This window comes from Ovis aries, chromosome 22 (assembly GCF_016772045.2).
Source record: "Ovis aries strain OAR_USU_Benz2616 breed Rambouillet chromosome 22, ARS-UI_Ramb_v3.0, whole genome shotgun sequence".
NCBI lineage: Eukaryota > Metazoa > Chordata > Mammalia > Artiodactyla > Bovidae > Ovis > Ovis aries.
Window position 1 is genome coordinate 36,220,055 of NC_056075.1, and position 15,683 is coordinate 36,235,737.

At 47.8% G+C, this 15,683-nt stretch overlaps 1 protein-coding gene across 4 annotated transcripts in view; it reads right to left on the reverse strand.

Moving 5' to 3' along the window:
* Positions 1-9,233, reverse strand: part of GFRA1 (GDNF family receptor alpha 1) — a 235,843-nt gene extending 226,610 nt beyond the window's left edge. For 2 of the 4 annotated variants that reach the window (XM_060404737.1, XM_042238457.2), the window contains exons 1-4: positions 8,269-8,361; positions 7,675-7,968; positions 6,547-6,840; positions 5,231-5,314 (exon numbers count right to left, since the gene is read on the reverse strand). In XM_060404737.1, the coding sequence (XP_060260720.1) occupies positions 5,231-5,314; positions 6,547-6,840; positions 7,675-7,714 (418 nt within the window). In that variant the 5' untranslated portion in view covers positions 7,715-7,968; positions 8,269-8,361. Of the gene's footprint in view, positions 1-5,230; positions 5,315-6,546; positions 6,841-7,674; positions 7,969-8,090; positions 8,362-8,813 lie in introns of those variants that run through there. The other 2 variants (XM_027960172.3, XM_042238459.2) reach the window with 2 other exon arrangements.
* Between the last annotated feature and the right edge of the window lie 6,450 nt (positions 9,234-15,683).

The window sequence follows — 15,683 nt, forward strand, 5'->3', positions numbered from 1 at the left end:
CAGAACAGAAAGAGGCCAACGCCAACATCCTCTAAGGCAGTACCAGATCCAAGAAAAGGTTCTGGAGGAGACCCTCAAGCAATGTGGCCCAGGCCAAATGGCTTTCCATCTCTGAACTTCAATTTTGTAAAAGCAAAGGACTGGACCAGATCTCTAAGGCTCTTCTCTGATATTCAACCACCTATGGTTGATAAAGGCTTCCCAGGTGGTACTTGTGGGAAAGAACCTGCCTGCCAATGCAGGAGGTATAAGAAACGCCAGTTCAATCCCTGAGTCAGGAAGATCCTCTGGAGTAGGAAACGGCAACCCGCTCCAGTATTCCTGCCTGGAGAATCGCATGGACAGAGGAGCCTGGCGGGCTACAGTCTGTGGGGCAGCAAGAGTCGGACAGGACTGAAGTGATTTAGCACATATGGTTGTGCTGATGCCTGCTCAGAGTCGGGAAGGATGCTCGATGCTGAACAAACACCCGGCATCACAAGCAAATCCCCGACTTTCCAGTGAGAAAGACAGACGCACAAATAAGTCCTCTCGATAGGCTGTGATTAACAGCTATCATAAAGGCAAGAGCAAACTGCAGCGTGAGAGAATCCTGAGTGGAAGTGCCTGTCTGGGGGAATTCCAGCACGGTCCTAAGAGACGAAACCTGATCTTGGTCTTAAAGAACTAATAGAAACTTCCCAAACGGAGGCAAAGCCAAGTGTCAAGGCATGGGAAAGCAAATGCCTGGGAATGGCCTGCACAGTGAGCTTGACTGGAGAGGTGAAGTGGCTTCGAGAGGGAGGGCAGAGCCAAGGTGACCTAGGAAGATGGCCGTATGCTGTGTGTTCAGCCGCTCAGTCGTGTCCAACTCTTTGCAACCCCATGGACTGTAGCCTGCCAGGCTCCTCTGTCCATGGAACTTTCTAAGTAAGAATACTGGGTTGCCATTTTCTACTCTCGGGGATCTCCCCAACCCAGGGATCCAATCTGCATCTCTTGCCTCTTTTGCATTACCAAGTGGATTCTTTACCACTGTACCACCTGGAAGGCCGTGAAGGAGTTTAATATATGCCAGAATAGAGAACAAAAGACTTACAGGGGTTCTCAACATAGGGACACACGATTAGAGAGCTGAATGAAAAGGAGAGGACCACCACACACCCCTAGCAGCTAGTACTTACAAGCGTTTCTCTCTTGTCATGATTTGACAAGACAGCAGATGGTCTTATAAGGCTCTTCTTCAACATGTAAACATTTTAAGAAACTTTTCATTTAATAGTTACATAAATATGATGGTGCTTTAAAACAGAAAAGTTAAACTTGGCTCATGATTTACAGCGTCATTCAAAAAGGAGCCAGACTCAGGAGAGCTTAGGGGTATCTGATGCTGCGGCAAGCCATTTCCAATTACTTGGGAACCAACCTCAAGATCCTGAGTTTCCTGTGAAAATCTAAGCCACTCTCTGGGACTTGGTAGGGAAATGGTTGCAAAGCCAGAGAACTAGAACTTTGTCTTTCACCAAAGTAGATAAGGATGTTCAAATACCAGCATCACTCTTGTCCCACAATCTCTCCAGTTGACACTTGTTTGCAAATACCATTGACTTTGATTACCCCTGAGGAAGGTCTGACATTTCTTGACTCTTCTCTACAAAATCCGACCTCCCAACCAATCCTTTTAAATCTTGGAGCCCTTTCTTAGAAAAAATCTCTTGCTGCCTTTGAGGGGCTTATATCCACACTCTGATCCTCCATCTCCAGGCTTTTCTCAGTACCCACTCCACTTTTCAAACTTCTCACTGCTTTGCGCTCTCCCTCCAGAGTCCAAAAACAGTGCCAACATGCTCATCGTCCTTTCAAATTACTATTTATTTCTTGCTGCATTTGAACTTTTATGAGGAAGAAAAGGCAAGGCAGAATGGAAGTAAAAGAGTAAAGTCATGGCTAAGAGTCACAGATGTGAAATTATCACTTGATAGCTCCAACCTCAGACACTCTGAGCACCCACACAGCTCTGCCCTCTTGGTTCCCAAGACACTTTCCTGGGTTTGGTCCTCTCTTCCGACGTCCTCTTGCACTGACTCACTTGTTCTTTTGTGTCCTCCAGCTCACTGTGTGGTGGGACCCCTAAAAACCACACCAGCATCCACCCACAGAAAGGGCACTTCCTAGAGCCCTTCAAAGTGCCTTGGAGGCCAATGCTTCCATTTCTGCTATTGCGCTTCCAGGAGAAGAATCCCTCCAACTCCCCACCTCAATTCTCGCCAGACTAGCCTGCTTGATTTCCCTTTTGCAGTTCAGGCTTCAGATGACAGTTTTAACATTATTCTACCTTATTTTTGGTCCCTTCCTTGTTCCCATCACTGATAATATCTCCATATGGCCTTTTAACTAGTGATCAAGTAAACAGTGGCAATGATGGCTGTGGGTTTGATGAGTCCAAGGAAAATGGAAAAGCAAGAACGTCAAACATGTCTTGTTCAGTGAAAGGATTCAGCTCACCCTTAGCGTATGTGGATAAACATTCTCTTCACCTTGGGCAGAGACATCCAAATATGGAAACTCTGATGGCTACCCTATCTGTAAAAGGCAAAGGCCCTGCTTGTCCCGGTTTCCTCAGAGACATTCTTAAAACAGAAGAGATGTTCTAGAAACTCAGATTCAAACCATGAAGAGCAGCATTCATCATCCCGATCCTCTGTCCCTCTCCATCCTACAAATGCCAAACTGGATCATATGCATTATTCAATGGCTCGAAACCTCTCGAGGCTCCATTTGGCTCTCTTATACCCACTTAAGGAGCACAGTCACTGTAGAGGTCAAAGCTCATTACAGCTGGAACCTAAATCCAATGCCCTTGAGATATAAAATGTAGCTCCAGACAAGATCTTCCTGGCCCTGAGTTATGACTTCTGGGTCCTCAGCAGGCTGGGTCTTACAACATATTTGTTATGAAAACATATCTGTTTGAGAGAATGAGCCAAAAAAATGAATCGGTGGGACTTGGTCCAGGCAGAAGCATGTGATACCCATCAAAAAAAAAAAAAAATCCAGACAAGCCGGTGGTATCCAAGAATGGCCAGGTCACTTTAAGTGGAGAAAGAACACAAGGACTGAAGAGGGGGATTTTGGAGATGACCTCAGTCTACCCTCAGAATCATGGACTGTTAGGATTGGGGATTTTTACTTCAATGGTCTCATTATACCAAAAAAACCAGAGACCCAGAGAGAGTAAAATGAGTCTATTACAGCCCTATAGTTCAGAACAGTATTGAAATTAAAACCCAGATGAATCTTCTTCCTTACCTATTTCCTTACTTTCATTTTCTCAGCAGCGGAAAAGGGTTCATATCCTTTCAGGCATTGGTACAAAGGCTGAGCAGTAATGCTTCCAGAGCACAGGCAGCCAGCAGGAGGCACTGCCCCTCACAGTACCAGGAAGGTCAGCCAGGTTTCTGGTACCCCACCCTAGTTCCTACTGATCTGCTAACACAAGAACTCTGATGGTCATATACTCTTGTCTGTGCATTCCTGACCCACTGTCTGAGCCACTGTCCTGGCAGGGCCAAAGGGACAAAGAACGTAAATAGGGACCTGAGGTATAAGCTATCAACATATTTAGGATCATGTATGAATGCCTCTGACACTAAATTTGTCCTCTTATATTTTATCCCAGAAACAGGCCACACAAACACACACACACACATACACACATACTTTTTCTCTGAACCAAAAAAAATAACAGAGAGGAGTGATTCTCAAGCTTCTTGAGCATATAAAGCACTCAGCCCAGGGAGCTTCCTAAAATGTAAATTCTCATCCCACAGCTCTGGGAAGTAGCCTGAGATTCCATACTTCTAACAAACTTTCAGGTGACATCAGTCCATGCTGATGGTCTGAGGAGCACACTCTGAGCAGTAAGAGACAAATGTTACAAAACCCTGCAAATAAATCTGAGTTTAAGTTCTGGTTCCACTAGTTAGGAGCTCTGTGATCTTGGGCTGGTTTCCTAACTTCCCCTTGCCTCAATCATCTCATCTCTAAAATGGAAATAACAACATGTAAGACACACTTGACAATGACTACATAAGCCAGTGATGAAAAGATCTTAAACAGTGCCTGGCACATAACAAGAGCTTAATAAATGCCAGCTGCTGGCTGCTTCTAAGATTCACATCACAGGAGCAGATATAACTTCTATCTGGCTCACTGCCAAACTACCAATGGTAAGAATGCAGCAGGTGCTCAGTGGATGTCTGTGAATGAATGTATGTATAATACACATAATTTCAGTATTTACATACTTTCTTGGTTCTATGACTTTCTGCAGGAAAGCATAAAACATTTAGAACACTAGAACACTCTCACCAGGACCAAACCTCCATCTCACAGAATCACATTCAATGTGAACCACCACATTTAACCACCAAGAAACATACAATTTGTGATGGCCATGTATACTTGAGAAAGTCTGAATTGTAAACAAATAAAGACAACATCAGTCTTGAATCTGTATGTCATTAAGGGAAATTACTGCTTCACTCATTATTTGTGGGGCTATCTGAATGCAGATGTTATGGAAAACTTAATTCTAAAACGAAGTTCACTTCCAAACCAAATGTAGCTTTGCAAAGACAAACCACGGGAAGTGAGACCACTTTTGAAAGGGCAGTAACATATTCTTTTGTATATGCACACACTTGCTCAGGAAAAATTAAAAACAAAACAAAAAATGTTAACAAATAGTAGAGCTTAATCTTTTAAATCAAAGGCAGACACGTGAGTCTGTCCAAGAGTCTTCAACAATCTAAGATTATCTTCGAGCATCTTGTAAAGTAAAGCAGCATCATTTAAAAGGATCCCATTTCCAGGGCGGCACTGTGTACAGTATGCAGCAAGAAGGGAATACGATTGCCACCTACAGACAGAAGTGGCACTCCCTTTGCAAGAGTTGGCCAATCATATTTTATTGTGGGGCGGGTGGGGGTGGGGGGAATTCAACCAAGTCACTTCCCTCCAACCTCTTTCAAACCACCACACCACATTTACTTCATTTAGAATTACTTTCAAGTCGTACAATCATCTCTAGGCATTCTGCCTCTTCATTATCATCATCCTGTTTCTAATTTCCCAGAAACACTGTGCCATTCAACTATCTCCTTATACACTGCTTGAGAGCCAAAGGGAATGCAAGCCAACAGATTCCAAGCGGGCAAAGACATCAGAGTAGAAGTATGAATCTGCTTACCTGGTATGAATGGGACCACCCGGAATATATCAGACAATCTGCTGTTTACTGGCTCATACGGGGAATCTTCAAGCAGATCATTTCCTAAAAACAACAGAAAGATTGGGCTCAGATTGGAAAACAGGCATATTTCAGGCAGTTTTTGTTACTGAATCTGAATTCTAATTATGTTATGATTGTGTAACAAAAAGATGCTGAAACTTTCAAAGATTTCAAATGCATCTATTTGGCTCTGGTTATTTCTTTTCATTCCCTCTGCCTCTGTTGTCCTTGCTCTCCCCAGAGTGCCATGAAAACATTGGAGAACAACCCAGGCTCATCTTGCCAGAAAACTCTCCCACTCTTTGCAAAGGAAGGAAACCAGAGAGGAAGGAATCAGTGACGTCACAAGCCCAGATTGCCTCCAGGAGCCAATGGAAGAAAGGTGACCCAAAAGAGCCCCCACTGCCCCGATTTTTTTTTTCCTCCCAAAACATGGCATACGGTCAGAAAGCAGGTATTATGGCTATTAAACAGTCAGCTTCTGAAATAGGTTTTCATTAACAGGTTCTGGAGGAAGTAGCAGCTGAGAGGTCAAATCTGTATATTACAGATTTTCAGCAAGAGTCTCAGTGGAGAATGAAGGCACTGAATGTTTGTGTTAGATTTACAAACATCAGCCACCTCCTGCACACAAGGACCAAAAAGCTGCCACTGAAATGGATGACTGTAACAAGTAGACCTGTCCCTCGGAGTCATTTCTGTATGAACCAAGGCTGAACCACACTAGCTGGTTCAAGACTCAGATCATCTAAAATGACAATTTCCCCGCCCCCCCACATCTGCCTTTGATCAGGTTTGGAGGTGGGGGGATGGTAAAGATAGAATAGATTCCACTGGACTTTTTATTCGGAATTTTTTATCTTGTGTCAGAATAGAAGGGGAGAAGAGAGAGAGAGAAACTCCAGGCAAGACGAAGTGCAAGCTTTCCGATTATCCTGTGGAGCCAGTGCTCCTCCTTGGAGGGAAGTCGCAGGTTCCTCGAGGCGGCCTTTAATGGATTCTTAACTCCGATGTTCTGACCAAGTTTCAGAGAGGTCAGCAGGGGTCCCTGGGATGTCCCTCCACCCCATCACGGGTTTGCCAACAACCAGGTCCCGACAGTGCTGCTAGGGAGGCAGCAAACACCAGCTGCCGACGTCCCTGAGGGCCCATGAAAGGTCCTCATTCTGCAGCTGGGGAGAACTGAGTGGAAGATGAGGTCAGCCAGACCCCGGGGCCTAGGGGCCCCCTGCCTTCAGGGGCTGGGGGAGGGGAACGGAGCCGGTCGCGCGTACCCTGCAGGCTCTGATACATGCTCCAGTAGATGCGCAGACAGTTCTTCTCCTTCTTCATGCCCCGCTTGCAGCGGCAGTTGTAAAGGGACTTCTGTTTCAGGGCCTCCATGGCGCTGCGGCACTCGTCCTTGGCCTCGAGGCCCGAGGTCAAGCTGAAGTTGGTCTCCTTGCCCGCCACGCACTGCCGGAGCGTGCGGTACTTGGTGCTGCAGCTCTGCTCCTTCAGGCACTGATCGCTGGCTTTCACGCAGTCCAGGCGGTCCCCGCCGCTCACCTCGGCCGACAGGAGAACGTCTGCGGGCGGAGGGGAGGGCGCGTGAGTGCGGCGGGGCAAGGGCGCGGGGCGCCAGCGGGGAGGGAGGACGCGCGCAGGACCCGGCTTCTGGGGCTCCCGGCGCACCGGGCACGCCCGCCCAGCTACGCCCCAGAGTCCATCTTCCCGCCCGGGCACCTCCTGCCGCCGGTCTCCCCCTACTCCATCCCGAAGCTTGCGGGTTTCTCGCGATTTGCCCGCGAGCCAGCGCTGCCCACCGCGAGCGCCGGCCCTGCCGCCCCGGGACCCACCGGCCTCAGCCTCCGCTCGACCTCCAGGGCCGCCGGCCCCGGTTCCAGCCATTCGCTCCGCCCGGCCCGACTGAAGCCCAGGGGCTTTCGGAAGGCGAGAGCAGCGGGCTGGGCATTGGGCGCAGGGGGGGCGAGCCCTGGTCCCCGGCCCGCCCGGTGGGGAGCCCTGAGATGCTATTGGGGAAAAAGTTTTTCCCTTCCAACTTTGCTCTCCTGGTCGGGTGCTAGTCCACACCCCACCTGCCCGCCGCGCCTCCGCGAGCTCCCGTGGATTCGCAGGGAGCGTCGGGCTCGGGGCTGGAGGGCTCAGACCCTTTCATTGCCCGCAGGCTAGGTCAATACAAAACGAAGGAAACAAAATCCAAGGAAGAGAAACTGCGGGCAAGTGCCGCGCCGCCCGCGCCCCACTCCCCAGCCGGGGTTGCTGAGGGTTCAGCAACGAAACTTCCCGCTCCCACCCCACCGCACCAGCAACACAACCTGGGTGGGGGGGGGGGGCGGTGGTTGCTACCGCTAGTACTCCCCACTCCGCAGATAAGAAAGCCAGCGGCGGCCTCGACTTACCCAGAAGCGGCAGTACGAAGTACAGGGTCGCCAGGAACATGGTGCCGGCGCGCAGCTGGTCCCCGCCCCCCCGAAAATCCCGGCCTGCCGCTCGGTCTCGCCAAGGGAGCTCAGCATGCAGTGATCCCCGGACTGCCGCGCTGTTCTGGCCGCCCAAAGTTCAGCTCCATCCAGGGCGAGAGGAAACTCCCCGGTCCGTCCGCCGCCACCGCCGCCGGCGACGCAGCTCCGGGCGGACGGTTGGCGCGAGGGCGGGAGGCGGTTCCGCTTTTAGGGGTTCAGGTCCGACCCAACCTGGAAGGGAGAGTGCGCTTTGAAACCAGAGCGGAGAGCGCTGGAGCCTCCCCCGCCCCTCTGCCCTCCCCGGCTTCAGCCTTGGGGTACTTTTTAGCGCCCGGGTGAGGGCCCACCCCTACCCAGGTCGGGGCGCGGGGAGGGGGCCCCCGGGGGTGCATGTGCGTGTATTCCCGGGAGCCGCCCGCACGCGCAGGGTAAAGGCTGGAGAGGTCAGACGCGGGCTCCCAAAGTCCAAGGGGGTGTCTACTGGGTCCAATCCAAGAGGTTGAACGCAAGCAAATAAATAAATAACGTTACTTTCCGAGAGCGAGCCGGCCGCTGCCTGGAGTCGAAGCACTCGGCGGCGGCAGCTTTCTCGCCAGCCCCGGCGCGGAAAGAGCCCCTTCTCCCGGGAAGTTCACCGCCCCCTCCCCGCGCCAGCTCTCTGGCTCAGCCGGCCCTCTCCACCCAAACCACCAATCGCTGCCCCCCATTGCCGTATCCCCTCCTCCTCGGGCTCGCCTCCATTCAGAGGCAGTCGCGAGAGGGGGAACCGATGTCCCGGTTGGGGCTGAAACCCGGCTCGCGCGCCCCTACCCGCTGCGCTGTCCTCGGTTTCCTAGCGTCCGCGCCGCGTAGACACTAGCCCAGCGCCCCGGAGTCGCGCGCATCATCGCCGTCACCCTGGCCTAGCGCACAGGGCCCGCAGCTCTGGAGCGCCAGGGCAGGTGCAGCCCCGCGCCGCGCAAGACGCTGCGCCCCAAAGTTCAGGGACGCCCACAAGACGGGTAGAGGGGAATGAGGGCGAGGCGACGGGTTCCCAAACCGACAGAATGGGAGAAATCTATCCAAATGCTACCAACCTGGACTTAACCAGCTGCGGCGAGATGCCAGTTTATTTATTTACTGGGTTGGTGGGGGGCGGGTGTTGTACTCGCCCCCTCCTTCCCTTTCCAATCTCACTTCTCTGCACTAGGAAGAAAGATGCGGTAATCCTCGAGAGCGCAGAGGACCAAGTTGGGCCAGGGTGTTTTCCGAGCAGAGCCCTGGCTCGGGAGGTCCCTTAGGGATGGTAGTGGTCACCGGGAGCTGCGCGGCGAACAGCGGGTTCCTTGGCCAGATTGCTTTCCCGGAGGACCCTCCGCCTGTTCCTGCTCCTGCCACCCCGCAGCACACCGCCAGCCCCTCAGATACTCGCCCGCAAGGACGCCGTAGACGCACACACTCACGGGCCGTGGGACCGGGGGCCGGCTCCCGCAAGCGCGCACAGGACACACAGCGCTACGCAGCCGGCCGCGAGCGCCGCTAGTCTCTCTCTCTCTCTCTCTCTCTCTCTCTCTCTCTCTCTCTTTTACACACACACACACACACACACACACACACACACACACACACACACACACACGCACAATGCACAAGGCCTCTTTCTTCCTTCCCTCTTAGCACAATCAAACCAGACCCTTCTCAACGCAAAGTTTCTCCCCACGTCACCCACGGCTATGACTCAAGATTTGGCCCGTTACAACACACACTCAGACCCTGGCCCTCGGGGCTGCGATCGCGGGATGTGCCCAGCCAGTCATCCACGCCAACACGCTCACATTCACACTCGCACATGCACGCGCAGTCTCTGCCTCTCTTCTCGAGCCTGAGCAAGGAGACAAAAGCGCAACCCCTGGCCCACAGCATTTCAACCGAGTCAGACCTAGCTTTGGGAAATTTATAAGCTGACCTCCATCTTGGCTGTTTTAAGCGTAAAATTTAAAATAATAATAAATTTAAAGGTTCACACGCGCAGCCCTTGACCCCAACCCCTGGGACCACTCCTTCTCGGCCAGGCTGCTGACCCCCCACCCCCACCCACCCCGCCCTGAAAACACGCTCCCTTCTTCACACGCCGGGGGGGCGCACGGGGCACCAACGTCTACACTGGGTCCAGAGAGGGGTCTGGGCAACAGCTCGTGGTGGCAAGCTCATCCAGCCGCTCAGGACTTATATATGGGATCTTTGCTGATGTCTGCGTTCACCTCTTGGGGAAGCCGAGTTTGCATGAAGTCTAGGTGAGCCCAGCTGTCAAATATGCAAATCCATCGTACTAGACAATGGGGTACCCAGGAGAGAGAGAGACAAAACGGTCTATTTGATCGACGGAAGGGTAGGTAATTGAAAAGGGCAGGGGCTTTGGTTGAAGTTTGAGGCCGGGATGTAAGGGCGTGGGGGGGGGGGGGGGGAGGAGAAAGGAAACAGAGGGCTGCGTAGCTCTCCATTCAACTACACATCAGTCAGGCGTGTCCTTCGTCGCGGCGGCGGCCGCTGGGTAGCGGGCTTCGCTTTGTTTGGAGTGCGCAGGGGCATCAACACCGGCTCCAAACCGAGCGGGCATCCGACGGATCTGCGCTCCTGTGCACGTGTTCCTCGGGGGCGTGTATGAAGCCCTCAACAAGCACCCCCCCTCCTCAGACGCGCCGCGCGTACAAAGGCGCGCGCGCACACACACACACACACACGCACACACACACACACAGTCACACCACACACGGACTTCTTGTTCAGTGTATCAGTTTACGCTTGGTTGTTGAGTAAACAAAGCAAACATATGTCACATTTTCGCGACAGATGGTTCAAACCAAAGGCTACTTGCAGTCTCAGGCTCTGGCAGTGGTAACAGTCTAAGTTACAGAGTGGACTAAGTGGAAATGCAATTAAGTCTTCCAATCAATTTCTCCACGTCAAAACAGTTTATTCCCATATTTTCACACACACACTAGAGAAATCCTGGGGAGGTGGTTTCAGTGAGAGAATTGCAGAAACGTGAATTAAGAGTTTATCTGAAGACTGTTTCTCCATGGACACCCAAAACATAAAACTCTCTTTCATCACTCCATTTTAAAAGTAGTGGTGAATGTCTCCATTTGGAAGTAATCAGATGGATGGACTAGTGCCTGTCATTGCAGACCATATGGAATGGTTGGAGGACAATGAGATTTCATTTAAGGACATCATCCACATCTTTTATAAGGGTTCTTTGTCAAGAAATTATCCTGTGCTTTCCTACCATTCCACGGGCATCTTTTAAATAAAATTTTGACAGGGAGCAGATATAAATAAAAGTTCTCCAAATGTAAAATATAGGACTTCTTTTTAAATATTTGTAAGCTTTGAGATATTTCTGAACTTTTCACTCACTCTAGTCTTCATAAGTTCTTACTAATGATGAAAACGGGGTTTTAAAAAAATAAGCCACAACGTGTATAACCGTATCGTCCAACTCAATAGTCACTAGCCACATTTCCATCATCAGAGAAAGGTCTGTTGAACAAAACTTTACAATGTTGGTGTAAAATTATTTCATGTGATGTGTATATAAAGTTCACTAGCCATGTGAGTATTTCAGTGAAAATTAAATAAAAGAAAGACGCAGTTCCTCAGTAGCACTGTGTGTGAGTCACTCAACCCTATCTGACTCTTTTTGAACCCATGGGCTGTAGCCGGCCAGGCTCTCTGTCCAGGGAATTCTCCAGGCAAGAATAGTAGAGTGGGTAGCCATTCCCTTCTCCAGGGAATCTTCCTGACCCAAAGATCGAACCCGGTCTCCCGCATTGCAGGTAGATTTTTTACTATTCAGTAGCACTAACTATATTTCAGGTACCCAATATCCCTCTGTGGCTAGTGGCCACATTGTCGGACAGCATAGACGTGGAACATGTCCATCGTCACAGAAAGTTCTGTTGAACAGTCCTACTCTATAATGTTGGTATGAAATTATTTAACGTGGTGTGTATATAAAGTTCTCAGAACGTAGAACAAAGCAGGCCTAAAGTGGGTGTTTCACAAGCCTCAACAGTAGTCACCATTATTGTAATGATGATGATGATGTTAATCGTTTGAAGGAAGTTGGAGAATCCATGAGAACATAGCCCACTGTTGATTCTCAGAAGGAGATCAACAGGGAAAGAAACTAAGGAAAGGGAAGTGATCTCCCCAGGATAGCTGTGTGCAGAAAGATGTGGCCCTTACACCACCCGAAAACTTATTTAAGCTCAAAAAAACTTCTGCTTTACAACTATATCCACTACTTTCTAAAAGCCAGAAAAATACATGGCTGAAAAGCCCTTGGAATATAAAAGATAGAAATGCAGTGTGAATTACTGTATTAGTATTATCTCTGTTCCTTTGGAGCTTATCTGTTCCCATGTGTACAGGACTGATCTCAGGATGAAAGGTGACATTGAAATATCAAATATTATTAATAATTATAAAGGTTCATGCCATCCTCTGTGACATGTTTTCTCAGTGGGAAATTGGTTTAATGCTACAAAATTAGGTTCAATCCACCCATAAGCACGTGAAGTGAGCAATTTTCTTGCATTTCTTGAGGTAAGTGTATTTTCATAAGTTAAAATGAGTTTTAAGGTGAGTCATGGTGAGTATGACAGTTTTATTTCATGTAGTATTTTGTCTCCTACTTTTACTGCCTTGGTCCTATAGAGTACAATGCAAAATACATTCATTTTGTCAAATTATACTGCTCACAAATCACTCAAGGGTTGTTTTTTTGTTTTTTTTTAACTCAGACTAGTCTATCAAAGTATTTGACATTAGGCAGTTTGACAGGCTTACCTCTGTAACTACTCGAAACCACTCATTATTACCTAAATGTGCCATGTTTTGTGTTTTTTTTTTTCCTGCTACAAGCTTGCCCATGCTGTTCTATCTTCATCATATGCACTTTTCATCCTGCTATGTGAAGATGCAGCTAAGCTTTAACAGGTCATTAAGGATAGTGAGGACTTCGGTTAGGAAGAATCGTTGTTTATAATGTGTACTCTCATGGACCAGTTGGAGTCTTTATCACAACTACCGTGACACTGCATTGTAGTTGGTTGCTATATCTGCAGGTTCAACTGGAATGTGAGCTCCTTGAAGGCAGGAACACTTTCTGTTCATTTTATTTTTGCATCCCCACCATCTAGAGTGATAATGGACAAACCATCACCTCCAAGAAATGTACTGATGGCATGCATAATAAGTGATGCTGTTTCTCATTTTCCTCTGACACAATAATTCTACTGAAAGATTTACATAAAATCCCTTTACTATAGGAAAAATACTAACTATAAGTACCTCATGGAATTGCTGGTATTGCTGTTTCAATAATAGTATCACATATGTATTATTCCTTTGGGGATTTGACATTTACTTTATTTATTTTAAAAACCCATTATTGTAATAGAATGCTGTTTTTCTGGTTCACTTTAATAGTAACATATGACATATTTCATTTCTGGGAAATGATAGTTTGCCTTAGGTCATATTTTAAGGCATAAAGCCAGAGGCAGAGTAACAGTCCCACCTGAAGTTCTCTAATCATCTAGAAATGTGTCTCTGGGAGACAAGAATTTAGAAGAGCCAGATTACAGTTAACCTGGAGGCTTCATCCTCGAAAGCAAATTTTTAGAAGCCAAATTAATCCAGAAGTGTTAGCAGTTCTTTAATAAACATGCAAGACCTCGTGTGGTCTTTCAGGAAAATGAGAAACTAGAAATCATCCAAATCTAGGAGGCTGGCATAGGGTCAATATGGCAGCACCAATTTCACCCTTTAGGGCTGTACATCAACATTTGCCCTTCGAGGGTACAGGAAGAGCCCGTTGCTCTCAGATTTCAGAGCCCTTTTCCTGCCTGACTATATTAAGGTATGTCTTTTGAACATCATTTGCAAATGGAAGCTTCTTATTGGCTGTCAAGGTGCCTGACCCTTAGGAGCCTCTGGTAGGAAACCTCACTTCCTCCTTAGTTTTCAAGCACTTTTCATTGCTTAGTAGTAATAAGCCAATGCAAGGGTTTTAATGCATTTGTGAAAGAATATTGCATTTTGTGAGAGTTGGAAGTCATTTGTACTTTGGCCTTATGCCACAAAATGCATTCAAGGTGTACAGCTCTGATGCAATAAAGTGCCTGTCATGTCTTATCGCTTGGCTAGATGGCAAGAGATACCCCATCTGCGGGGGACTTGCGAGGTTTTCTTAGCGATTGCCAAAGGTGGTAGATGAAACGCCCTGTACATTTCATTCCTGTTTATCCAGAAAGCATGGGGAAGGGCTGCACTGAGGAAGCACCTTTTCTCTCCACCGCTCTCCTAATAAGCCCTAAACCCTGTTCCAGAGGGACTGTTCCATCATGAGGGCAAGAGGGAAGCTTAATCCCCAGCTTTGTCCAGTAATTAGCCTCTCACTCTCCCGAGGCAGCAAACACAGATGCCGATCCGGATGAGCTTTGGGACGTGGAATGAAAACAAGCCTGAAAACACTGACTCATTTCTTCAGAAGCCTTTTAGCAGCCTTGAAGGCAGTAAAAACTTCTGACTTCTTTTGCTACTCATTAGGTCTAAAGTGGTAGGATGGGGCCTCTCCCAGCAGTGATGAAACAGAGAAGCAGGAAAGACGATCAAAAACTTGGGAGTGAGTGGTTCGGAGGCCCTGCCTGCAACAATGAAAAGCTCTGTAGCAAAGCACACCCTTGTCCTGCCACTTACCCAGGCGTCCTTCAATGAATGCCATGGAAATGCACTGTTTACCAAAACCAAAACCTCTGGCAGCGCTGCAGTAGGAGCCCACTAACACAATTAGCCGGCAGTTAATGATGTGGCCCCCACCAGAACTAATTAAGCCAACAGTGCTTGCAGCACAAAGGATTTGGGCCTGTTTTAAAGCATCGATTGTGACATCATTTAAAAGTCATTTCAAACTCATCCAAAACTGTTGCTCAGAAAACAAATGCAGTGTAATGTTCTTCGCGTTGTTGGTTTTATTTTCCCCTGTCAAAAATCTGACAAAAGTCAGTTGAAACTGTCAAGAAAGAAAACATCACACGGTATGAGGTTTTCCCCAGACTTGAAATGTATCGAAGGAATGACAAATCTGTTATATAGATTATTCTAGCACAAAAGTAAATTAGGATAGTCTAGGAGATACACTAGTGCAATGAAAATATGAGACTGCCCTTGACGCAGTTCATAAATTTGAGGCCGTGACAAAGAATTAACACTAGATCAATTTGGTTTTGATCTGAATTATCTGTTAAGCTTAAAATACAGAAGAATCAATAGGATGGATATTTGTGTGAGTGTTTTATCTGCACAATACCCATAATAAGAGACAAAAATAATTCTTCTTTTCCCATCCCTAGAGGATCTCTTGGTGGAAAGGCCCCTCTAGCCTTCAATACTCTGTCTCAAGCGTCAGTGGAGATTCACCTTTATTCTCTCTAAGATTTCATTGATTGCCCAATTGATTCATGGTCTGATTACTTTGGTTGACTTATTTATTTTCTTGTATGTATCCAGTACTGTGGATAGTACTGTGATGTACACTAGAAAGGATGCAGGTACTTGATCTTGCCTAAGGTCAGACCCAAATACTTCCTTCCCAATAGAGACTCCTAACTACCCACTAGGATTCTTCTCTCATCCTTTCAGAGTAGTACCTTTCAAATTGCAGGCCATGCTCCATTCATTGGTCACAAAGAACATTTATGAAATATAAAAATGCATTATCCAGAGAAGGGGTAAAAATAGTTTCAAAAAACTTTTAATTTCTGAATGTGTTGATGCCTGTATTGGATTGTCATGTAGAATGTGTTTCTTATGGTGAATCATGGTTAAAAACCTTGAAAATCACTGCTCGAAATTAATTAATGCTCTGATTTTTATTTGGACATCTGGCCCCCACAGAA